Source organism: Oryzias latipes, chromosome 11, assembly GCF_002234675.1.
Source record: "Oryzias latipes chromosome 11, ASM223467v1".
Taxonomy (NCBI): domain Eukaryota; kingdom Metazoa; phylum Chordata; class Actinopteri; order Beloniformes; family Adrianichthyidae; genus Oryzias; species Oryzias latipes.
Genome location: NC_019869.2, coordinates 3,046,726 through 3,064,697, shown reverse-complemented (window position 1 = coordinate 3,064,697; position 17,972 = coordinate 3,046,726). Strand labels below are relative to the sequence as shown.

The 17,972-nt window shown below is 38.0% G+C and overlaps 1 protein-coding gene across 3 annotated transcripts; it reads left to right on the top strand.

Moving 5' to 3' along the window:
• Positions 1–1,876: 1,876 nt before the first annotated feature.
• LOC101154961 (H-2 class I histocompatibility antigen, L-D alpha chain) lies at positions 1,877–10,445 on the top strand. 3 transcript variants are annotated; one of them, XM_004073906.4, is made up of 15 exons: positions 1,877–2,023; positions 3,183–3,455; positions 4,043–4,342; positions 4,518–4,814; positions 5,197–5,313; positions 5,448–5,483; positions 5,786–5,827; positions 6,557–6,589; positions 6,844–6,888; positions 7,185–7,232; positions 7,561–7,593; positions 7,683–7,712; positions 7,799–7,846; positions 9,172–9,204; positions 9,860–10,445. In XM_004073906.4, exons 1-15 carry the CDS (start codon positions 1,969–1,971, stop codon positions 9,907–9,909), a joined length of 1,440 nt encoding a protein of 479 aa, XP_004073954.1. In that variant the 5' UTR covers positions 1,877–1,968; the 3' UTR covers positions 9,910–10,445. The 3 variants fall into 3 exon arrangements, with proteins under 3 accessions (XP_004073954.1, XP_023816097.1, XP_023816098.1); XM_023960329.1 differs by lacking the exons at positions 5,448–5,483; positions 5,786–5,827; positions 6,557–6,589; positions 6,844–6,888; XM_023960330.1 differs by lacking the exons at positions 5,786–5,827; positions 6,557–6,589; positions 6,844–6,888; positions 7,185–7,232.
• Positions 10,446–17,972: the final 7,527 nt, after the last annotated feature.

Genomic DNA, 17,972 nt, shown 5'->3' with positions numbered 1-17,972 from the left:
AAACTCAATAACGGAGACTCATTGCATCATGATAACATAATTTAAAACACCTGTGAAGGTCTCAATGTATATAACTGGTGCAATAAGTTCAATCAGACACACAAATGATTCAGACAGCCTTCCAGTGGAGGATCCTTGTCCCTTAATAACAGGTAAAAGCTGACAGAGTGATCTATCAAAGCACTAAAAGGAAATCTAATAAAATAAAGGTGAAAAATGGACAGATAACAGCAGCTTTTGGGTTTATTTTTTTTCAAAGGAATTAAGCAAATACAATAAAATGTAGAGATCAAGGGTCTACAACCTGTGACTCTATGGTACCCCGCCATTGTGGCTCTTTATAGAAAATAAGTGTGAAGTACAAAGCAAGCATGGAAAAGTGTATAAAAGAAACCTGTGGAGAGGTGGAGGTTTGTTCTGGAAAGGAGAGGAATGAAGGTGTGTAGATGAGACGGAACAGTGAGGTTACAGGGAGCGGAGGTGAAGCAGGTGGAGGACTTTGTTCTGGGAGTCAACAGACGTAGGAAAGTGGTGAAGAGGAAGGTTTCAGGCGTGACGTGTGTCAATAAAAAAGTGGTGAGAGCAGCCATGTTGTTTGTTTATCTAAGATAGAGACCGGAGGAAGAGCTGGAGGTTGAGGATGTTGAGGGAGAAACCAGGATGGATGGGATCAGGAATGAATCCATCAGAGGACCGGTTAAAAAGTTAAATGTTTTGGAGATAAATGCAGGGAAACAGATTGAGGTGGTTTGGACACACCGTGAAGAGGGACAGTGATGATGTTCAGATGCTGATGAGCCACCAGGAGAGGTTTAGAGGAGAATGATGGATGTAGATTAGGACATGAGGATGATTGACATGAGTGAGGAGGATACAGAAAACACTGTTAGATGGAGGAAGTGGATTTCCTATGACGACCCCTGAAGGGGTCAGTAGAAAAAAAAGTATACCTGTGTTCACCATGTGTAGCATCAAAAGGGAACCTACAAATGAATCTTTTTCAATTGTCTCCTTTTTGTTTAGTGAGGGTGTGGTGAATAAAAAACCGGTTCAACCGCTTCTCCAGGAAACATTTTCAATGTTTTTCAGTCACTGCATTGGAGCTGCCAAACATTTCAAGACTAAAAAAACAAACTTGTTGAGCTTTTCTAAAAAGTACGGTAGATAAAATACAAGATGAGCCTTAAATGTTACGCTGAGGCTCTTGTGAAGTGTCTTATCCACCAACATCAACTTAATGGATGTATGTTTATTTATGTGTAAGATGTTAAAGGCTGGTTCCAAAAAGTGTTCCCAGTGGTATTTTAGTTATTATTATTATTATTATTATTATTATTATTGTTATTATTATGCAGTTTGAAGCCTAAATTAAAAAAAAAACTGAGTTGTTTTCAAAGACACTTCAGGACATGTTCTGCAGAGCGCCAGCAGTTCACTATAAGTTTGCGTCTGAATTTGGATGGAAAGGTGTGGGTGGTGCGTTTATGATCCATCGAAAGTTTGAACTTCATCTCGATCTACATCAAAACACCATTAATGTTGTTGTTTTTTTCTCTACTTCAGAACACTATTGATGTGATATGTTTTTTCTACCTTATCAATCACATTTCAGAAAGTTTGTTTTATAGTCTAGTTGTTCTCGTAATTAAAGCAGCAAAAAAATGACTCAGTTAAAACGGAACACTTTGCAAACTTTATTTAACATATTTTTAGATTATATAAATTTCAGATTTGTTTTAACATTGTTTTCTGCTTATGAAGTGTTTTCTTAAAGCGTTCAGGGGTGTTCCTCTTTAGAAAATGTGAGCGTGACACGGTGATCACTCTGACGTACGAGCAAACCTGAAGGCATCTTCCTGTAAACTGTGTGAGATGAGGAAGCTGCAGGTCATTTGACGCTGTTTGCTCTTCACTGCAAAGCCTCATCAGAGGCGGTCATTGAAAACGGGCTATTCTGGACAACTTAAAATGTTTTTCATCGCTGCTTTTTTCGTGTTGGGGACCTTAACATCCGTAAGAAGTGGTAAGGTCCACTTTTTTTTAAACAATTTAAGTTTATATATACAGTTTACATGTTCAAAACGGCAAACTATGACAAAAGATTAAGCTGTTTTGTCAGATTATTCTCTAATTTTTATATTTTGACTTGTTTCAAAGGGATTTGCTCCCCTTCCCCGATAAATAAACACAAAATGTAACTGTCAGTTAGAAAAAGGCGTTTGGCATTTTGGATCTGGACTTTTTCACTTTGTAAAAAATAGAATGATAATGGTAATAATAGTACATTTTCACAAAGTTTGTTTTACATAAATGTATAGTTTTGGGTGTAACTAAGAAAACTTCATATGGATACCTTTAAAAGCAACTTATATTCTGGATTCTTACTGAGTTTTTGTTTTGTTTCACATTAAATGATCTAAACTATTTTATTAAGATTATTAATAATAATAATAATAATAACAATAATAATAATACTGTTTTAAACATAGCCAAAAATTTGAGTGTTTACAGGGTAAAGATGAATGTTTTAGGTAAGAAGAAAAGTATGGGGAAAACACTTCATAGGACAGGTTGTTTTTTTTTTTAACATTTCCGCATTTCTTCATAGTCACTTGATCTGCGGTTTCACTTCCATGATGATTGTCGTTGTTTGGTAAACCGGTTCAGCAGATCAGCTGCAGTTTTCATGTCTGTTTTTGTTGTGTGGCCTAAAAAATCATGTAGTCTGCCTGATTTGAGCTTCAGAAGTCTGAGTTTTGTTTTTTCTGGAGTCCTTAAAACCCTGAAAATGACCAATCACAGCTAAATGTTTAAGTGTTTTAAGCAACTGTCTCCTAAAAGTATCAATAACATTGCAGAGTTTTAGAAAAAAAAAATTGTTTAAATTGATGTGTACAACAGGATTAAAAGCACTAAATAGACTTTCTCCCTCTACAAAAAGTCAGACTAAAATGAAAAACTAAAATGCAAAAATACTCTTAGTGGTTCCTTTATTCAAATATCCATTCCTGTTGAGGCTCATGCAAAAAATTAATACAATCTCTGCCCTTAAGACCAATACTGGTTGTTCTTTTTCTTTCTGGGCTACTTCTGTTTTTAAAGGATTTCACAAATGTATCCAGTCTTCATCTTCATCCAGCAAACACAGCAGATCAAATGGCTTTTTTTATTATTATTTGCAGTGGAGCACTCTCTGACGTACATCTACACGGCCTTCTCCCATCCTGTGAAGCTCCCAGGCATCCATGAATTCACTGCCATGGGTCTGCTGGACAACAGGATGATCGACTACTATGACAGCTCTGTGCAAAAGAAAATTCCCAAACAGAAGTGGATGAAGGAGCGACTCCAGCCGGAATACTGGGAAAAAGGCACACAGTCCCGGCAGAGCAAGCAGCAGTGGTTCAAGGTTAACATTGACATCCTGATCAACCGAATGAGACAAACGTCTAATGGTGAGATTTGAAGGTTATTTATAGCAAATACAATGTCCAATAAAATAATACCTTTCCATGGTATGTAATAGGAAAACTCGTGATATGCGATATTAGTGATCAATATTGCAATGACAGTATTACTTGCGGTGGATGAACAAATAGCAGAACAACCAAAAACATCATTTCCATTGCAACAATTTAAATTAAGTAAGAGTAGACATAACTTAAATTATACTCCAAATGACCCGCGTTTACATAGGTGAACATCTAACATAAAAAAGCTCCATCCGATTGGTCAACAAAGTGATGGCGTCCAACTGATTGGTCAAATGTATAAATGAATTTATTTGATCCGTTAAATACTTCAAGCTGCCATAAGATTGTTTTCGCACATTTAAGCTAACCATTTGCCGCAATTTTCTCCGACTTTTGCAACATGTGTTGCACTGCTTGATATCGTGATAACGATAAATTTGCGATTAATGGTGCAGGTCTAATGTATCATGATATGAAATATACAATATTTTATAAATTAATGTAATCGCTTGTTTTATTAGCTAAAATTAAAGTTTAGTTGAATCTTTATGTCTTATTTCTCCCTGCAGACACTCATGTTCTTCAGTGGATGCATGGTTGTGTCGGCAAAGAGGATGATAATGGAAACATCCAGTTTGAGCGTGGCATGGACATGTACAACTATGATGGAGATGACTTCCTGCGTTTTGATGATGAACATCAAGTTTGGGTGGCTGCAGCAGATGCAGCATTCCCCACCAAGAGGAAGTGGGATGATGTCACAGCTCTGAAAGACTACACCAAGGGTTACCTGGAGAAGGAGTGCATGGAATGGATGAAGACCTTCCTGAAATATTCAACAGAGCAGGAAAAAGTTCTCTCTACAACCAGTATGTTTTAACCTTTTGATACCTTATACTTGCCAAAAACAAATATTCCACATGTAATTTTAGAATTAATTGATAGCAAAGCTAACAAATCAAAGGAAAGTCTTGTTAAATTTGAATCTTCTGCTCATTGTCCAATATCAATCCTGCTAACAAAACTTTCTGTTTCTTGTTACAGAACCACCTGAAGTGTTTATGTTTGCAACCCCAGCTAAGAAAAAATCAAACATGGTGCTGACATGCTTTGCTACAGGATTTCTTCCAAAGGAAATTACTATGGAGATCAAGAGAGATCTAGAAGGAAAGAGCCGTGTTCTTTCAGCAGATGATGGGCTGGTGTCGTCCGGGGTTCGCCCAAATGAGGATGACACTTTCCAAAGAAGAGACCATGTGGAGATCTTGAAGACAGATCCTGCATCTTACTCTTGCAGAGTCATCCATAAAGCTACAAACATGGATGTTGAGCAGGCCTGGGGTAAAAAAAAAAAGCTTTTGATTGAGTTTTTGCTATTTCTTAAACCTAAACAGTTCTATCGTTTTTAATTGTAAAGCACTCTGAGCTGCACAAAATGTGAGAAGCGCTTTTTATAAATAAAGATTGATTCTATTTAATACAGTTTAAAATTAGATGTCTGCCTTACGCAGCAGATGAGCTGAAGACATCATTTACGTTAAACTGAAAGTCTTAGAAATAAATGATACACACTGTGGGATAATCTCTGTTTTGTAAATTAATTCTTTTTATTTTATTTTTGTACCTTTTTTACTTAAATGCTAAAATCAAAATTTCATTAGAAGCTTGTTAAAAATAAACAAACTTGAAATATTAAAGAAAACAATTATTTTTTTCATTTTAGATCACCAACATCCTGATAATGATGCAACAGGAATTATTATTGGTGCTGCTGCTGGTGTAGTCGTCTTGATTGCAGTGGGGATTGTTGCCGTGGTGATTGTGATGCTGAAGAAGAAAAGTAAGCACTGAATGCTTCACCCAAAGTGGAATTGAAGATCTAAATGTTTAAAGATGCAGCATGATGTACATTTATCAAAACAGCATTTCTTTGTTTTATGTTTGAACTTTGTTTTTCTATACACGATGCCAAAGGAAAACCTTCTCCTTCTTCTTCAACATCTTCCATGAGTAAGTGTCTCTCTTTTCTGTTGAGATTTTAGTTTCTCTGTTCATGAAGGGTTTGATGTGAATGAAAAACCTTATTAGCTTTGGAATAATATTTCTCTGTTAAAAAAGCATTTGTATGATTTCATGGAAACATTTACCTGCATTATTTTTATGGCGAATTACCTTAATTATCAAAGAAAAGCTGTGAGTTTGCACATTTCAAATATTTCACATATTTTAGTATTGTTTTTTCTATGACTGCGGTACATTTACACTCAAATGTTTTACAGCGGATGGACTGAAATATTTTTCTTGATTTGTAGGCTCTCCAGAAAACACTGAACTCCTCAAGAAGAATAGCAATGGTAGGTTATGTCCTTTTAATAACTTGACAGTGAATTTTCATTGATATAAATGATATATTTATACAGTTGTTTTCTAGAGTAGATGGCTCTGATTCTACCAACAGTTTTGATGTCTCAGCATCATTCATGCTTCCTAACATCAGTTAGAAACTATAAAAGAACTGAAGTCACATTTAAATCATATTTTATTTTTCTGGGTTAAACTAAAGACGGCAGAATGTGTAGACTGAATGTGTAAATCCATGACTCCCTCATTTAAACAGCTTTAACATTATCCTTAATGAGAGACCAAATTAATGTAAAAAAATACCAATGTCTTCATCCTAAATAATTTTCAATTTTATTTATTGCAGTGCTTTTCATTCTAGATTAGGAAACTCAAAACATTATAAAAGCATTAGATTAACATTTATTTAGGAAAATATCAAAGTTTTTATTCTAAATCAAATCATGGATAGAAACTTTAAAACAAATCTAATAAAATTTTTCATTAATAAAATAGCTACATTGAATTTCTCCTACCTCTGTACATTTGACTTATTACCTTGCTTAAATAAAAAAAATCACAACAATTACTTTATATTTGCCTTTTTTTTACTGTTTATTGTTTTTTTTAAATCTTTTTTAACACATCTTTTTCCTATTTTATTAAATCTTCTTGTCCAAATAATTTTAAGTAAATCTGTTTTTGAAAAAAATCTGTAATCAACCCAATCTTTTCTTGAACAGAATCTCTCAGCAGTGGTGACTCTGCTATCGGCAGTAAGTATCTACTTGTTTGATGCATCGTACCGGACATCTCTGTTTAAAAAGAAACAGTCTTATGTTTTTATGGAAACATTTATATGCAATATATTTATGGGTAATGATCTTAATAATCAAAGAAAAGCTGTGAGTTTGCACATTTCAAATGTTTTACATTTGCTATCTGAAATATTTTTTCCTTTACTGAGGTACATTTACAATCCAAATGTGTCACAGCAGATGGACTGAAATATTTCTGTCTTCATTTGTAGGCATCAAGTCTCAAGACAGCAACGAACCCCTCATGAACAGCACCGGTAGGTTATGTCCTTTTAATAACTTAACAGTAAATCTTCATTGATATTAATTATATATATGTGTACAGTTGTTTCTAGAGTAGACGGCTCTGATTCTACCAACAGTTTTAATGTCTCAGCATCATTTATACTTTCTAACTTCAGTTAGAAAATAAAAAAGAACTGAAAGGATAGAGTCACAACGTGAATCATATTTTATTTTCTGGACTAAACTAAAGACAGCAGCATGTGTAGACTGCTCTTATAGCTTTGCAAATTCTGCTTCTGTTTTATGTTTGATCTTTGTTTTTCTATAGAAGATGCCAAAGGAAAACCTTCTCCTTCTTCTTCAACATCTTCCATGAGTAAGTGTTTCTCTTTTGTGCTGAGATTTTAGTTTCTCTGTTCATGAAGGGTTAGATGTGAATGGAAAAACCTTATTAGCTTTAGAATTATGTTTCTCTGTTAAAAAGAAAGTTTTATGTTTTTGTGAAAACATTTACCTGCAATGTTCTTAATTATCAAAGAAAAGCTGTGAGTTACCACATTTTAAATATGTCACATTGTATGTCTGATATTATTCAAACCAGTTTTGATCCAAAAAGATTAATTATTTTAAATTTGTAAAATTGGTCAAAGGTGAACAAAATGTTATTATTTTCCAATGTTTTTAATTTTTATTTTCCGTTTCAGGTCATGTTGGTTTGACCATGCCTCCCGAGAACAGTAAGTTGTTGTTCTTGAAATGAATGGGGGGGGAAAAAAACAGGCTGACAAAAACATACGTTTATATAATTTTGTTTCTTTGTACTTAGGTGAAATTCCTAATGGCATTTCCCAAACTAGTAAGTTTTTTTCTATTACTGAGGTACATTTACAATCCAAATGTGTTTCAGCAGATGGACTGAAATATTTCTGTCTTCATTTGTAGGCAACGACTCCTCTGAAGAAATCAGGGTACCCCTCATGGGCAGCAATGGTAGGTTATGTCCTTTCAATAACTTAAAGGCCTGTTCACACCGGGACGAATTTCGCCGGCGATTTTCGCCGACGTTTAACGCCTCGTGACTAAACAAAGGGCACCAACGAGAGTGTGCACACCGAGGCGAAAAAACGCCAAGCGTTAAAGCGTCAAAAAAAAAAAACGCCTCGGGTTCGTTTTTTTTTTCGACGCGTCGCGTCGAAATCTACTCGACCAATGAGAATGGCGCTTTTGCTCACGTGTCTGGAGCCTCTGAAGTTACAGTAAAACACAACTTGGGGGCGCTCAAACACAAAACTGCCTTGCTGAGCACACATACCAGCGAAGAAGATAGACGCCAAGTAGCGTCTACACAGCCGCGAAGAAATAATGACGGACATTCTAAAATATCCCCGAACCAAGCACCAGTTGGAGCTACTGGTATTTGAAATATTCATGTTTTCTTTGTTTGATTCTGACAAGCGTGTAAATACTTGCTCTCTTCTTCTGAGTGAAAAGCGACTTTAAGAAGCGTAAAGTTGCGCAGCGCCACCTTGTGTACAGGAGTATTTCTGTTTTACATTAAGCGCCATCTAATGTCAGGGAATGAAATTGCATGTTCACTCCACTCATCGTCAGCGAAAATCGCCTGGGTGTGAACACAAAAAACGTGGCGAATAACGCCTGGCGAATATTCGTCCCGGTGTGTACGGGCCTTAACAGTGAATTTTCATTGATATAAATGATTTAGTTGTACAGTTGTTTCTAGAGTAGACGGCTCTGATTCTACTGACAGTTTTAATGTCTCAGCATCAGTTATGCTTTCTAAGTTCATTTAGAAAATATAAAAGAACTGAAGTGATACAGTCACAACTTGAATCATATTTTCTTTTTCTGGATCAAACTAAAGACAGCAGAATGTGTAGACTACATGTCTAAATCCATGACTTCCTCATTAAAACAGCTTTAACATAATCCTTAAAGAGACTAAATTTATGTAAAAATACCAAGGTTTTTATTCTAAATCCAAAAATCAATACATACTTTAAAATAAATTTAATAATAATATTTATCATTAATAAAATAGCTACATTAAATTTGTGCCACCTCCGTAAATTTGACTTTTTTTTATTACCTTGCTTGAATAAAGAAATCTTTACATGTTTGCCTTTTGAAAAACATATTTTTTTTTAATTAACATTATTTTTTTTTTATTTAAATCAAATCTTTACTGTCCAAATCTCCATCTGGAATCTGAATGTTTTTTAAAACTTTTTAGTAAAATCTGTTGGGGGGGGGGGGGGGGGGGAACACTGTAATTAACCCAATCTTTTCTTGAACAGAATCTCTCAACAGTGGCGACTCTGCTTTCGGCAGTAAGTATCTACTTTTCTGATGCATCGTACAGGCAACTGAATAATATCGATCTAACAAATGTATATTTAAACTCAAAAATACTTTTAATTTTATATTTAAATTCCTAGTGAAATCTTGAGTTTTCATACACCATACTAAAAGCTAATCCTCTTTTTGTTTTATGTTTTTGTTTTGTGTCTTGCATTCAATAAAAAAACTTTTTTATTTATTTAGTGTGGGGCAATTTGATTTGCCAAAAAATATTTCACATTGACACGAGGGCTCATTTTCTTGCCAAAATTTCTATAAGAAATAACAGTTTTGAAATAAACTTGTTTTAAGTATTTGTGTAACATGATACTGCCACCATTATCATCACCATCATTATTTGGTTTTTACAAACCATTTAATGGTGTTTAATCTGAGTGTGCGTAAACTTTTGACTTCGGATTACAAAAAGGAATAGTAGAAATTTTCTCATAGTTTTGGCTTTTAACAGTTTTAGATTTATTTGTTAAAGAAATATTATTTAATCTCAAACAATAAAGGAAAAAGAATATCACTCTTTTCACAGTACATGTTACCTTCTAGTAATGTAAAAGAAATTTGAAACGGTAAAAAAGATCGGTCTTTACATTATTAATAATAATATGCAACATCTGTTTATTTCTACAGGCCCTAAAGATTCTCGGTCTACTTCACCTTCTTCACTTTCGTCAGCTTAAGCTCCTCAGCCAGTCTGTTGTCTCATAAATGACTGGTGTCTTTATCAGTTACATTACAAAAAAAAGTGAATTTTGGATTTATGTCTTCGTATGGTAAATTCTTTAAGTCTACGTATTACTTTAAAGGTCAATTTTATCTTTTCTTATAGAGTGTTGTTGTTCCCCTTTTGCCATATCAGCTTTCACTGATTCCAGGTGGTTTGGTAGAGATGTTCTTATGGCCTTCCTGTCACAACCCTGTATTTTATCCAGAGACCCAGATTTGGGCGCTATTGTGGCTACGTAGTTAGGGAGTAGCGTGAAGAGCTCATCGTGCCTGGTATCCCACTCACCAGTCCTACACACAGCCAACTGAGCCACCCAGCTGCTATTTTATTTTTCTATTTTTATTTCTTTTTACAAACAGTTTATTTCCATGTAAGGCAGTCAGAAAAAAGTGGCCCATCTGAGCTTGGGAAATTAACTGGCTCCCCAAGTCATTTTTTCTGTCTTATCGGTGATGGTTTTGATTCATAATAAAAGATCTCTCTTTACCATGTGGGTCTGATGTTTTTTTCCTGTTCCTATAAAACTATGTACTGCAAAGCAACAACAAAGCAAGGTGAATATATTGAATAAAAGAATCATCTCAAAAGTTGATTAAAATGATTTTTAAAAGATTATCATTATGTGAAACTAGTGTATTATACAGAGATTCATTATTTTTACTAAAACAATTAACTAACTTAATAACATTTGTCATTTCCATTTTGGTGTGTTGTCCTTTTTTGTTATTTACACTTCTCCTTACCCATATGCAGAGGGAGATTTGGTGTCAGCTGACCCCTGGGATGCTTAAAAACAACTCTGTCGAATGTATCTCTAGAAAAGAAATCTAACATGTGATTTCATCTACAACTACAGAGTCTTGTAGTCTCTCTGACAAATGGAAACACTCATGTTTCATCTGAGCTCCACTGTTTTGCTTGGAAGTAAGCAGCTAAAAGTCTGTTTTTCAAGAATTTAGTAGGAAACATGAAATGAAGACATGCATAAGGAGATTTGCTTCATTCATTGATCAAACTGAAAGTAAGATTTATCTTACTTGCTGTTCCTTTGTGTGCGCAGTCTTTTCTGTTTGAGGATTGGCTTTACATCAGTTACAAAACGAGTTCCTCTTAAAAAGAAAAGGTGTGAAGTTTTAAAGTTTCCTTTGATTAAATCAATTCATCCGTCTTCATGGCCCACTGATTTCCTTTCACGGCCCAGCTACGGTTGGTAAGTACAGCCTGAACAGTTCTGTAGCTAGAAATTTAGAAAACTGAAGTCTATTTTCAGACTGTGGAAGTCAGGCACTCACATGGAAGGAAGTTGGAGTGGACAAAACTCTAACATGCAGTACAGACCAAAAGTTTGGACACACCTTCTCATTCAAATGAATGGGAAGGTGTGTCCAAACGTTTGGTCTGTACTGTATACGGGGTGAACATTCAAACTTCATCCAGAAAGGAGACAGCTGAAATTTGACCCACAGCCTTCTTGCCATGAGGCGAGAGCACAAACCACTATTGCATTGTGCAGCCTTCCTTTACTTAAATTCTGCTCCAAATTAAAAACAAGTAATGTAACTGGTAATTCAACCGTTTATATTAATTGCAGTCTTTCCTGTAGAATAAGGGCGGCAGTGGCTCAGGCGGTTGAGCAGGTCATCGAAGGGTCGGGGGTTCGATCCCCGCTCCCCCCAGCCAACTGTCGTTGTGTCCTTGGGCAAGACACTTCACCCTCCTTGCCTCCAGTGTGGCTCCACTGGTGTGTGAATGTGCATGAATGATCCCGGTGATGGTCAGAGGGCCGTTGGCGCGAACTGGCAGCCACGCCTCTGTCAGTCTGCCCCAGGGCAGCTGTGGCTACAACCGTAGCTTACCATCACCAAGTATGAATGAGGAGTGAATGAATAATGGACACACTGTTGGCGCTTTGAGAGTCTGGAAAAAAACAGATAAATCTAATCCATTAGTATTATTAATAATATTTTAATGTATTTGCATGGAACCAAAAAAGAAATGTAGATTTGCCTTGTAAAAAAAACAGAGAAGGAAGCTAAAACAATTGGATGCTTGCTTAAAAAAATATTTTCCGTCACTGTTTTTCTCTGCGTGTTCACTTTCAACACTGCAAACAGCAGTAAGTTATCTTTGAAACGATGTCACATTTATGATTAAAAGTTAAAAGGTAACAATTATTGGAAAGCTAAGAAGAAAAATTTGAAATTTAATATTGTCCATAAATATGGGCAAACCGCCGATAAAGGGCTGCTCTGCCGAAGTCCAACATGCATCTTGAATATGTCTTATTGGTAACTTATAGGTCCGGGGCTATGCGAACCAAGCCTCCGCTTTGGTCATACAGAGATCGGACAGCCCCCGGACCCCATACTCACAGAGCACCCTCCAAAGGACACCACAGTGGATGCAGTTGAATGCCATCTCTAAATCCACAAAGCACGAGAAAAAGTAAACTTCCACGAATGCTCTAGGACCCAATAGGGTGTAGAGCTGGTCCATTGTTTCACAACCACGACAGAAACGGCGCTGTTATTCCTGAATTTGAGGTTCAAGTACTGGCTGGACTCTCCTCTCCATACACTGGCATAGACCTTCCCAAGGAGGCTGAAGAGTTTGATTCCCTGGTAGTTGGAACACACCCTCTGATCCTCCTCTTGAAAAGGTGTCCTGGTGCCATTGATGGACGGACGGTGTATGACGGTGTCTGTTATGGACAAAATGTCACTCTGTCTGTCAGTCTGCCCCAGGACAGCTGTGGCTACATCAGTAGCTAGCCATCACCACTCAGATTCAGATCAGGGCAATTTCAATTTCATGTTGGGCATTGAAGTCCCCTAAAAGGACAGCAGAGTCCATCATTGAGGCGCTGTCCAGGACCCCTCCGAGAGACAACAAGAAGACCAGGTACTCTGAACTCCGCCGCTCCGGTTCAGAGCAGTCTCTGGATATCTGGAAACATAGCCTATTAAATTATAAAAAAGCTCTGCGTAGAGCTAGAAGCCAGTACTATTCAACCTTAATATCAGAGAATGGAAACAATCCAAGATTTCTTTTTAGCACTATAGCTAAATTAACTCGCAGTCAGAGCTCAGTAGAACCACATGTTCCTGTTTCTCTCAGCTCTGATGATTTTCTTACATTTTTCGATATTAAAATCTCAAATATTAGACATAAGTTAAATCAAGTTATTCCTACTATCAGCCCAGAACAGGCTGAAGCGGTAGAAATGGAGGCATCCATAGAAACCTCTGTAACATCGGACTGCTTCACTGCTGTGGATCAAGCGGAAATAACATCAATTATTACGTCCTCCAAATCCTCAACTTGTCTGTTAGACCCAATTCCCACTAGACTTTTTAAAGAAACTTTTCCCCTAATTAATGATCCCATATTAACAATGATAAATACCTCTCTGGAAACGGGTTACGTGCCACAGTCTTTTAAATATGCAGTTGTTAAACCTCTTCTGAAAAAGCCCAGTTTGGATCCTAGCATCTTGGCCAACTATAGACCGATATCAAACCTCCCCTTTATTTCTAAAATCCTGGAAAGAGTTGTAGTTAAGCAGCTTTACTGCCACCTACAGGACAACAGCCACTTTGAAGACTTTCAGTCGGGGTTTAGACCTCACCACAGCACGGAAACTGCACTAGTTAGAGTCTCTAATGACTTGTTATTGGCCTCAGAAAAGGGACTACTTTCTATTCTGGTCCTGTTGGACCTCAGTGCAGCCTTTGACACTATCGACCACGGTATTTTACTCCATAGATTAGAGCAGGACATAGGGATCAGAGGATCTGCTCTCCAGTGGTTTAAATCCTATCTGTCCGATAGGTATCAGTTCGTTAATGCAAATGGCCATTCCTCTCAGTGCACTCGAGTCAACTATGGAGTCCCACAGGGCTCAGTCTTGGGACCGATCCTGTTTACGCTTTATATGCTACCCCTAGGAAACATAATCAGGAAACACAGCATTAATTTTCATTGTTATGCCGACGATACGCAGTTGTATTTATCCATGAAGCCTGACCAGAATGACCAGAAAGAGAAACTGAACGCCTGCATCAGAGACATCAAGACCTGGATGACAATTAATTACCTCCTCTTGAACCCAGAAAAAACTGAGGTCATTATACTTGGACCTAAAAACCTCAGAGATACTCTGTCTGCTCAGATAGTCTCCCTGGATGGCATAAGTATAGCCCCTAATTCCACAGTTACAAACCTTGGGGTTTTATTTGACCAGGATTTATCATTTAAGGCTCACATATCTCAGGCGTGCAGAACTGCCTTTTTTCACCTGCGGAACATTGCTAAGATCAGAAATCTACTTTCTAAGAGTGATGCTGAAAAACTCATGCATTTGTTACGTCGAGGCTGGATTACTGTAACTCCTTGTTAGCAGCGTGTCCTAAGAGTTCCTTAAGAAGTCTCCAGCTTGTTCAGAACGCAGCAGCTAGATTGTTAGCTGGAACCAGCAGAAGAGATCACATCACTCCTGTGTTAGTTTCGCTCCATTGGCTCCCAGTTGATTCCAGAATCAAGTTCAAGATCCTCCTGTTAACCTATAAGGCCTTACATGGAATGGCCCCGTCCTATATTAAAGACCTCATAGTCCCTTACCATCCAATAAGAACACTTCGCTCGCAAAATGCCGGACTGCTTGTGGTTCCTAGAATTAGTAAAAGTACGGTTGGAGGTAGAGCGTTTAGCCACCAAGCCCCTGTCTTATGGAATAAACTCCCAGCTCATGTAAGAGAGGCCGACTCAGTTTCTACATTCAAAGTTAGACTGAAAACATTCCTCTTTGGACAGGCTTATTGTCAGACTAGTTAGTATTCAGAGATTATTTATCTTAATGTTAGTTTGTTTAAATTAAACTTAATAATAACTATTTCTTTTAAAAGGCTGCTAGAAGTTGAAGCTGGGTTAACTATGGTGCTCCGGGGTTCTGTCCTCTTTCCTTTTTTCCTTTTTTACTTCTACGCTTCCTCTCCTCTATTCTTGATCATAATTTATCATTTAGTTCTCCATGCCTCTGTTTGGTACAGTGCGATTCATGTATTGTCCCTCTTTTCCTCTCCCCTCCTGGGGAGTGGGAATGCTTCCAGACTCCAGTTGGCTCATCCGTGCTCCAGTTCCTGACCGTTTACCTGGCCTTTGCTCCTGCTCCTACACCTGGCTGTGGTTCCTGTCTCCGGCTCGACTCGCGCCTTTGACTGTCCCCACAACCACGGCTGGATGAAGCTCGTCTGCTGGACTTTTATATATGTAGTTGTAGATTTAGATAAGTTAATTCTTCTCTAAGAGTTCTGGTAAATCGCCTGTCCGTCCTGGGGGAGGATCCCTCCTTCATGTGGACACCCCTGAGGTTTCTTCGTTTTTTCCGGAATACGGTTTTTTTGGGAGTTTTTCCTTACCGCGAAGGGGGGTCTAAGGGCAGGGATGCCAGTGTAGCTTAGTCAGTTTGTTAGTTCATTTTAGTATTTTTCTATTGAACTCTTTGTATTCGTGATCCTTTTGATTTCTTGTTTTACTTCGAAGCCCATCGAGACGACTGTTGTTTTGATTTTGGGCTATACAAATAAAATTGAATTGAATTGAATTGAACTATGGGTTGGCCTGTAGGCTGAAACCACAGTCAGAGAACTATCTCCCTCCCAAAGGCAATGGACATACACTAGGGTGAACTACAACACTAGCTGAGGTGGGGGCTTAAGAGTAAACCCACACCAGCCCACCACCTCTTGCCATGCGCTACTCCAGAATGGTAGAGAGTTCAACTCCTCTCAAGAGACTAAGTTTTAGAGCCCAGGCTGTGTGTGGAGATGGGCCCAACTCTAGCCGGTACCTCCCAACCTCAGGCTTGTGCAGGAAGAGAGGTGACGTTCAAAGTCCCAAAAGCCAAATTTCCCGACCAGAGTTTGGATCAGCAAAGCACCCACGTTTGTCTGCCACCCACAGGTGAGTGATCTACTGTCATCTTCTGGGGCTAGACCTGAGTAAGGCCGGTGGGTAGAGACCAACCCCAGGACTGGGCTGGGCGCCCAGGTGGCGTTAATCCAGTCCATGTAAAGGAGTCTTTATGTTTAGCACTCAAAAAGGGAGTTCCTTTTAAATTCCCATTGTTAAAAAAGGGATGTTTTAAAGACAATTTGAAGCTCCTATTTTGATAGAAGAGTGTAAAATACTAACAACACTTTACACTACATTAGCATGTCACTTTTCTTTTTCATATCAAATATGTCCTACTTTTCCCTTTTTCATAACTTTAACAATTTTGACTTACTGCTGATGCGCAGCTCATAAAATTTTATATTTTTCAACATATAGGAGAACTGTGTCTCTCAGGAGATTTTTCTTTTTTCTTTTTAACCACTAGCACCTGGAGGGCTCTGTTGTTATAAAGATTATTTTAAAAACAAAACAACAATTGCTGCACTTTAGACATTTAAGGCCGTGTTCAAGTCCGACTTGATGTGATCCTTGACTCACACAAACGTATTCAGATTTGAGAAATTTACACTATAAATGTAATATGTTTTTTCTACCTTATGAATCACATATCAGAAAGTTTATTTCATAGTCTAGTCAATTTTCTCGCAACAACAAAAATGGCAAAGTTAATAACTGAATACTTTTTCAAAATGTGTTTATCGGTAACCTATTTACAGATTTCATTAATTACAAAATTCTTATTTATTCATTAATTTTGTTTTTCAGACTGTCTACTGCAGGGGTCGGGAACCTATGGCTCGCGAGCCATATATATGGCTCTTTTGATGGTCACATGTGGCTCGCAGACAAATCTTTAATTATTATACTTTTTTTTTTCATTAGACCACTCTTTCTCGTGCGCGATGCGATGCCAGAGGCGCGCAGTAGTATCGGTGCTTGGGGAGAAAAATCTGCACCGCATTTCAGTTACTATTATCTAATTTTTCTCAGAGTTTGTACCAGCTGGAAACCTGTGAATTGCCGTGCCTAAAACTGCGCGCTCCCGTCTCTGAGAAAGAGCGCGCAGATGCGGGGACGGGATGTGTGAGGGAGAAAGCAGAGGGGGGGGGCTGAGGTGTTGTGGGGACAGGCAGCAGGTGAATCGCGCAGGGATTGTAAAAACGTAAAACCGCTTCCCGTCACTCACTGCAGCGTGTGAGTATATGTTTGGCTCCCCGTCTGCATGTGAGCAGTCTGTCTCACATCTACAGAACATTCAGACCTACGATCCCGTTTAAAGTCTCAACGCCTGCGTGAAGCAGAAACTCACCACGTATCAACCAGACTAGACCATCAGCAAAACCACCACGAGAAATACTCATCATTTGTTAGCAACAGCATAACGATGTTATTAAAAAGAATCCACAGACTTGTACTTTAAAAATGTTGAAATTACATCAAATGCACACATTCACTTGAATATTTGGTTTTAAACATATTGTGGCGGTCTGAGTTGGACTGGGTGGCTGTTGGGCCGCGTTATAAGTTCTGGAGTTCATTAAACGCATCAAGCAGAGATCTGATTGGCTCTCAGTTCTGTCGCTCAGCCTGTTGTTACGTAGTTTGGACCAATGGGGTTCAGCTATGGGCCGAATAAGGGAAATGGGAGGGCTGACGCGGCAGTGAGGGAATGTAAAGTTGGGAGAAGCGCTCTCATGTCAGCGGGAGAGATTCAGGAGTTGCTGAATTAATTTTACGGCGTTTGTTGCGGTCTGCAGTAACCAGAATAAAGAACTTTAAAAGAGGTTAAGTCTCTGTGCCTCAGTGTGGGAAAGAGACACCACGTTATTGTATGGCTCTTTCAAAATTACAATGAAAAATATGTGGCGTTTTTATGGCTCTCTTGGCCAAAAAGGTTCCCGACCCCTGGTCTACTGCATATGAAGTTTTTTCGAAAAAGGGGTGTTCCTCGTGAGAAAATGTGAGTTTGACAAGATGATCACTCTGGCGTACGAGCATACCTGAAGGCATCTTCCAGTAAACTCTTTGGGATGAGGAAGCAGCAGGTCATTTTTTTTTTTT

What these genes read in the sequence shown, in the direction of transcription:
- LOC101154961 (XM_004073906.4), top strand. Translation starts at nt 1,969, where the DNA reads ATGTTTTTCATCGCTGCTTTTTTCGTGTTGGGGACCTTAACATCCGTA. An exon ending in GACCATGCCTCCCGAGAACA is followed by an intron (nt 7,594 to 7,682) that starts GTAAGTTGTTGT and finishes CTTTGTACTTAG; the next exon opens with GTGAAATTCCTAATGGCATT. An exon ending in TAATGGCATTTCCCAAACTA is followed by an intron (nt 7,713 to 7,798) that starts GTAAGTTTTTTT and finishes CTTCATTTGTAG; the next exon opens with GCAACGACTCCTCTGAAGAA.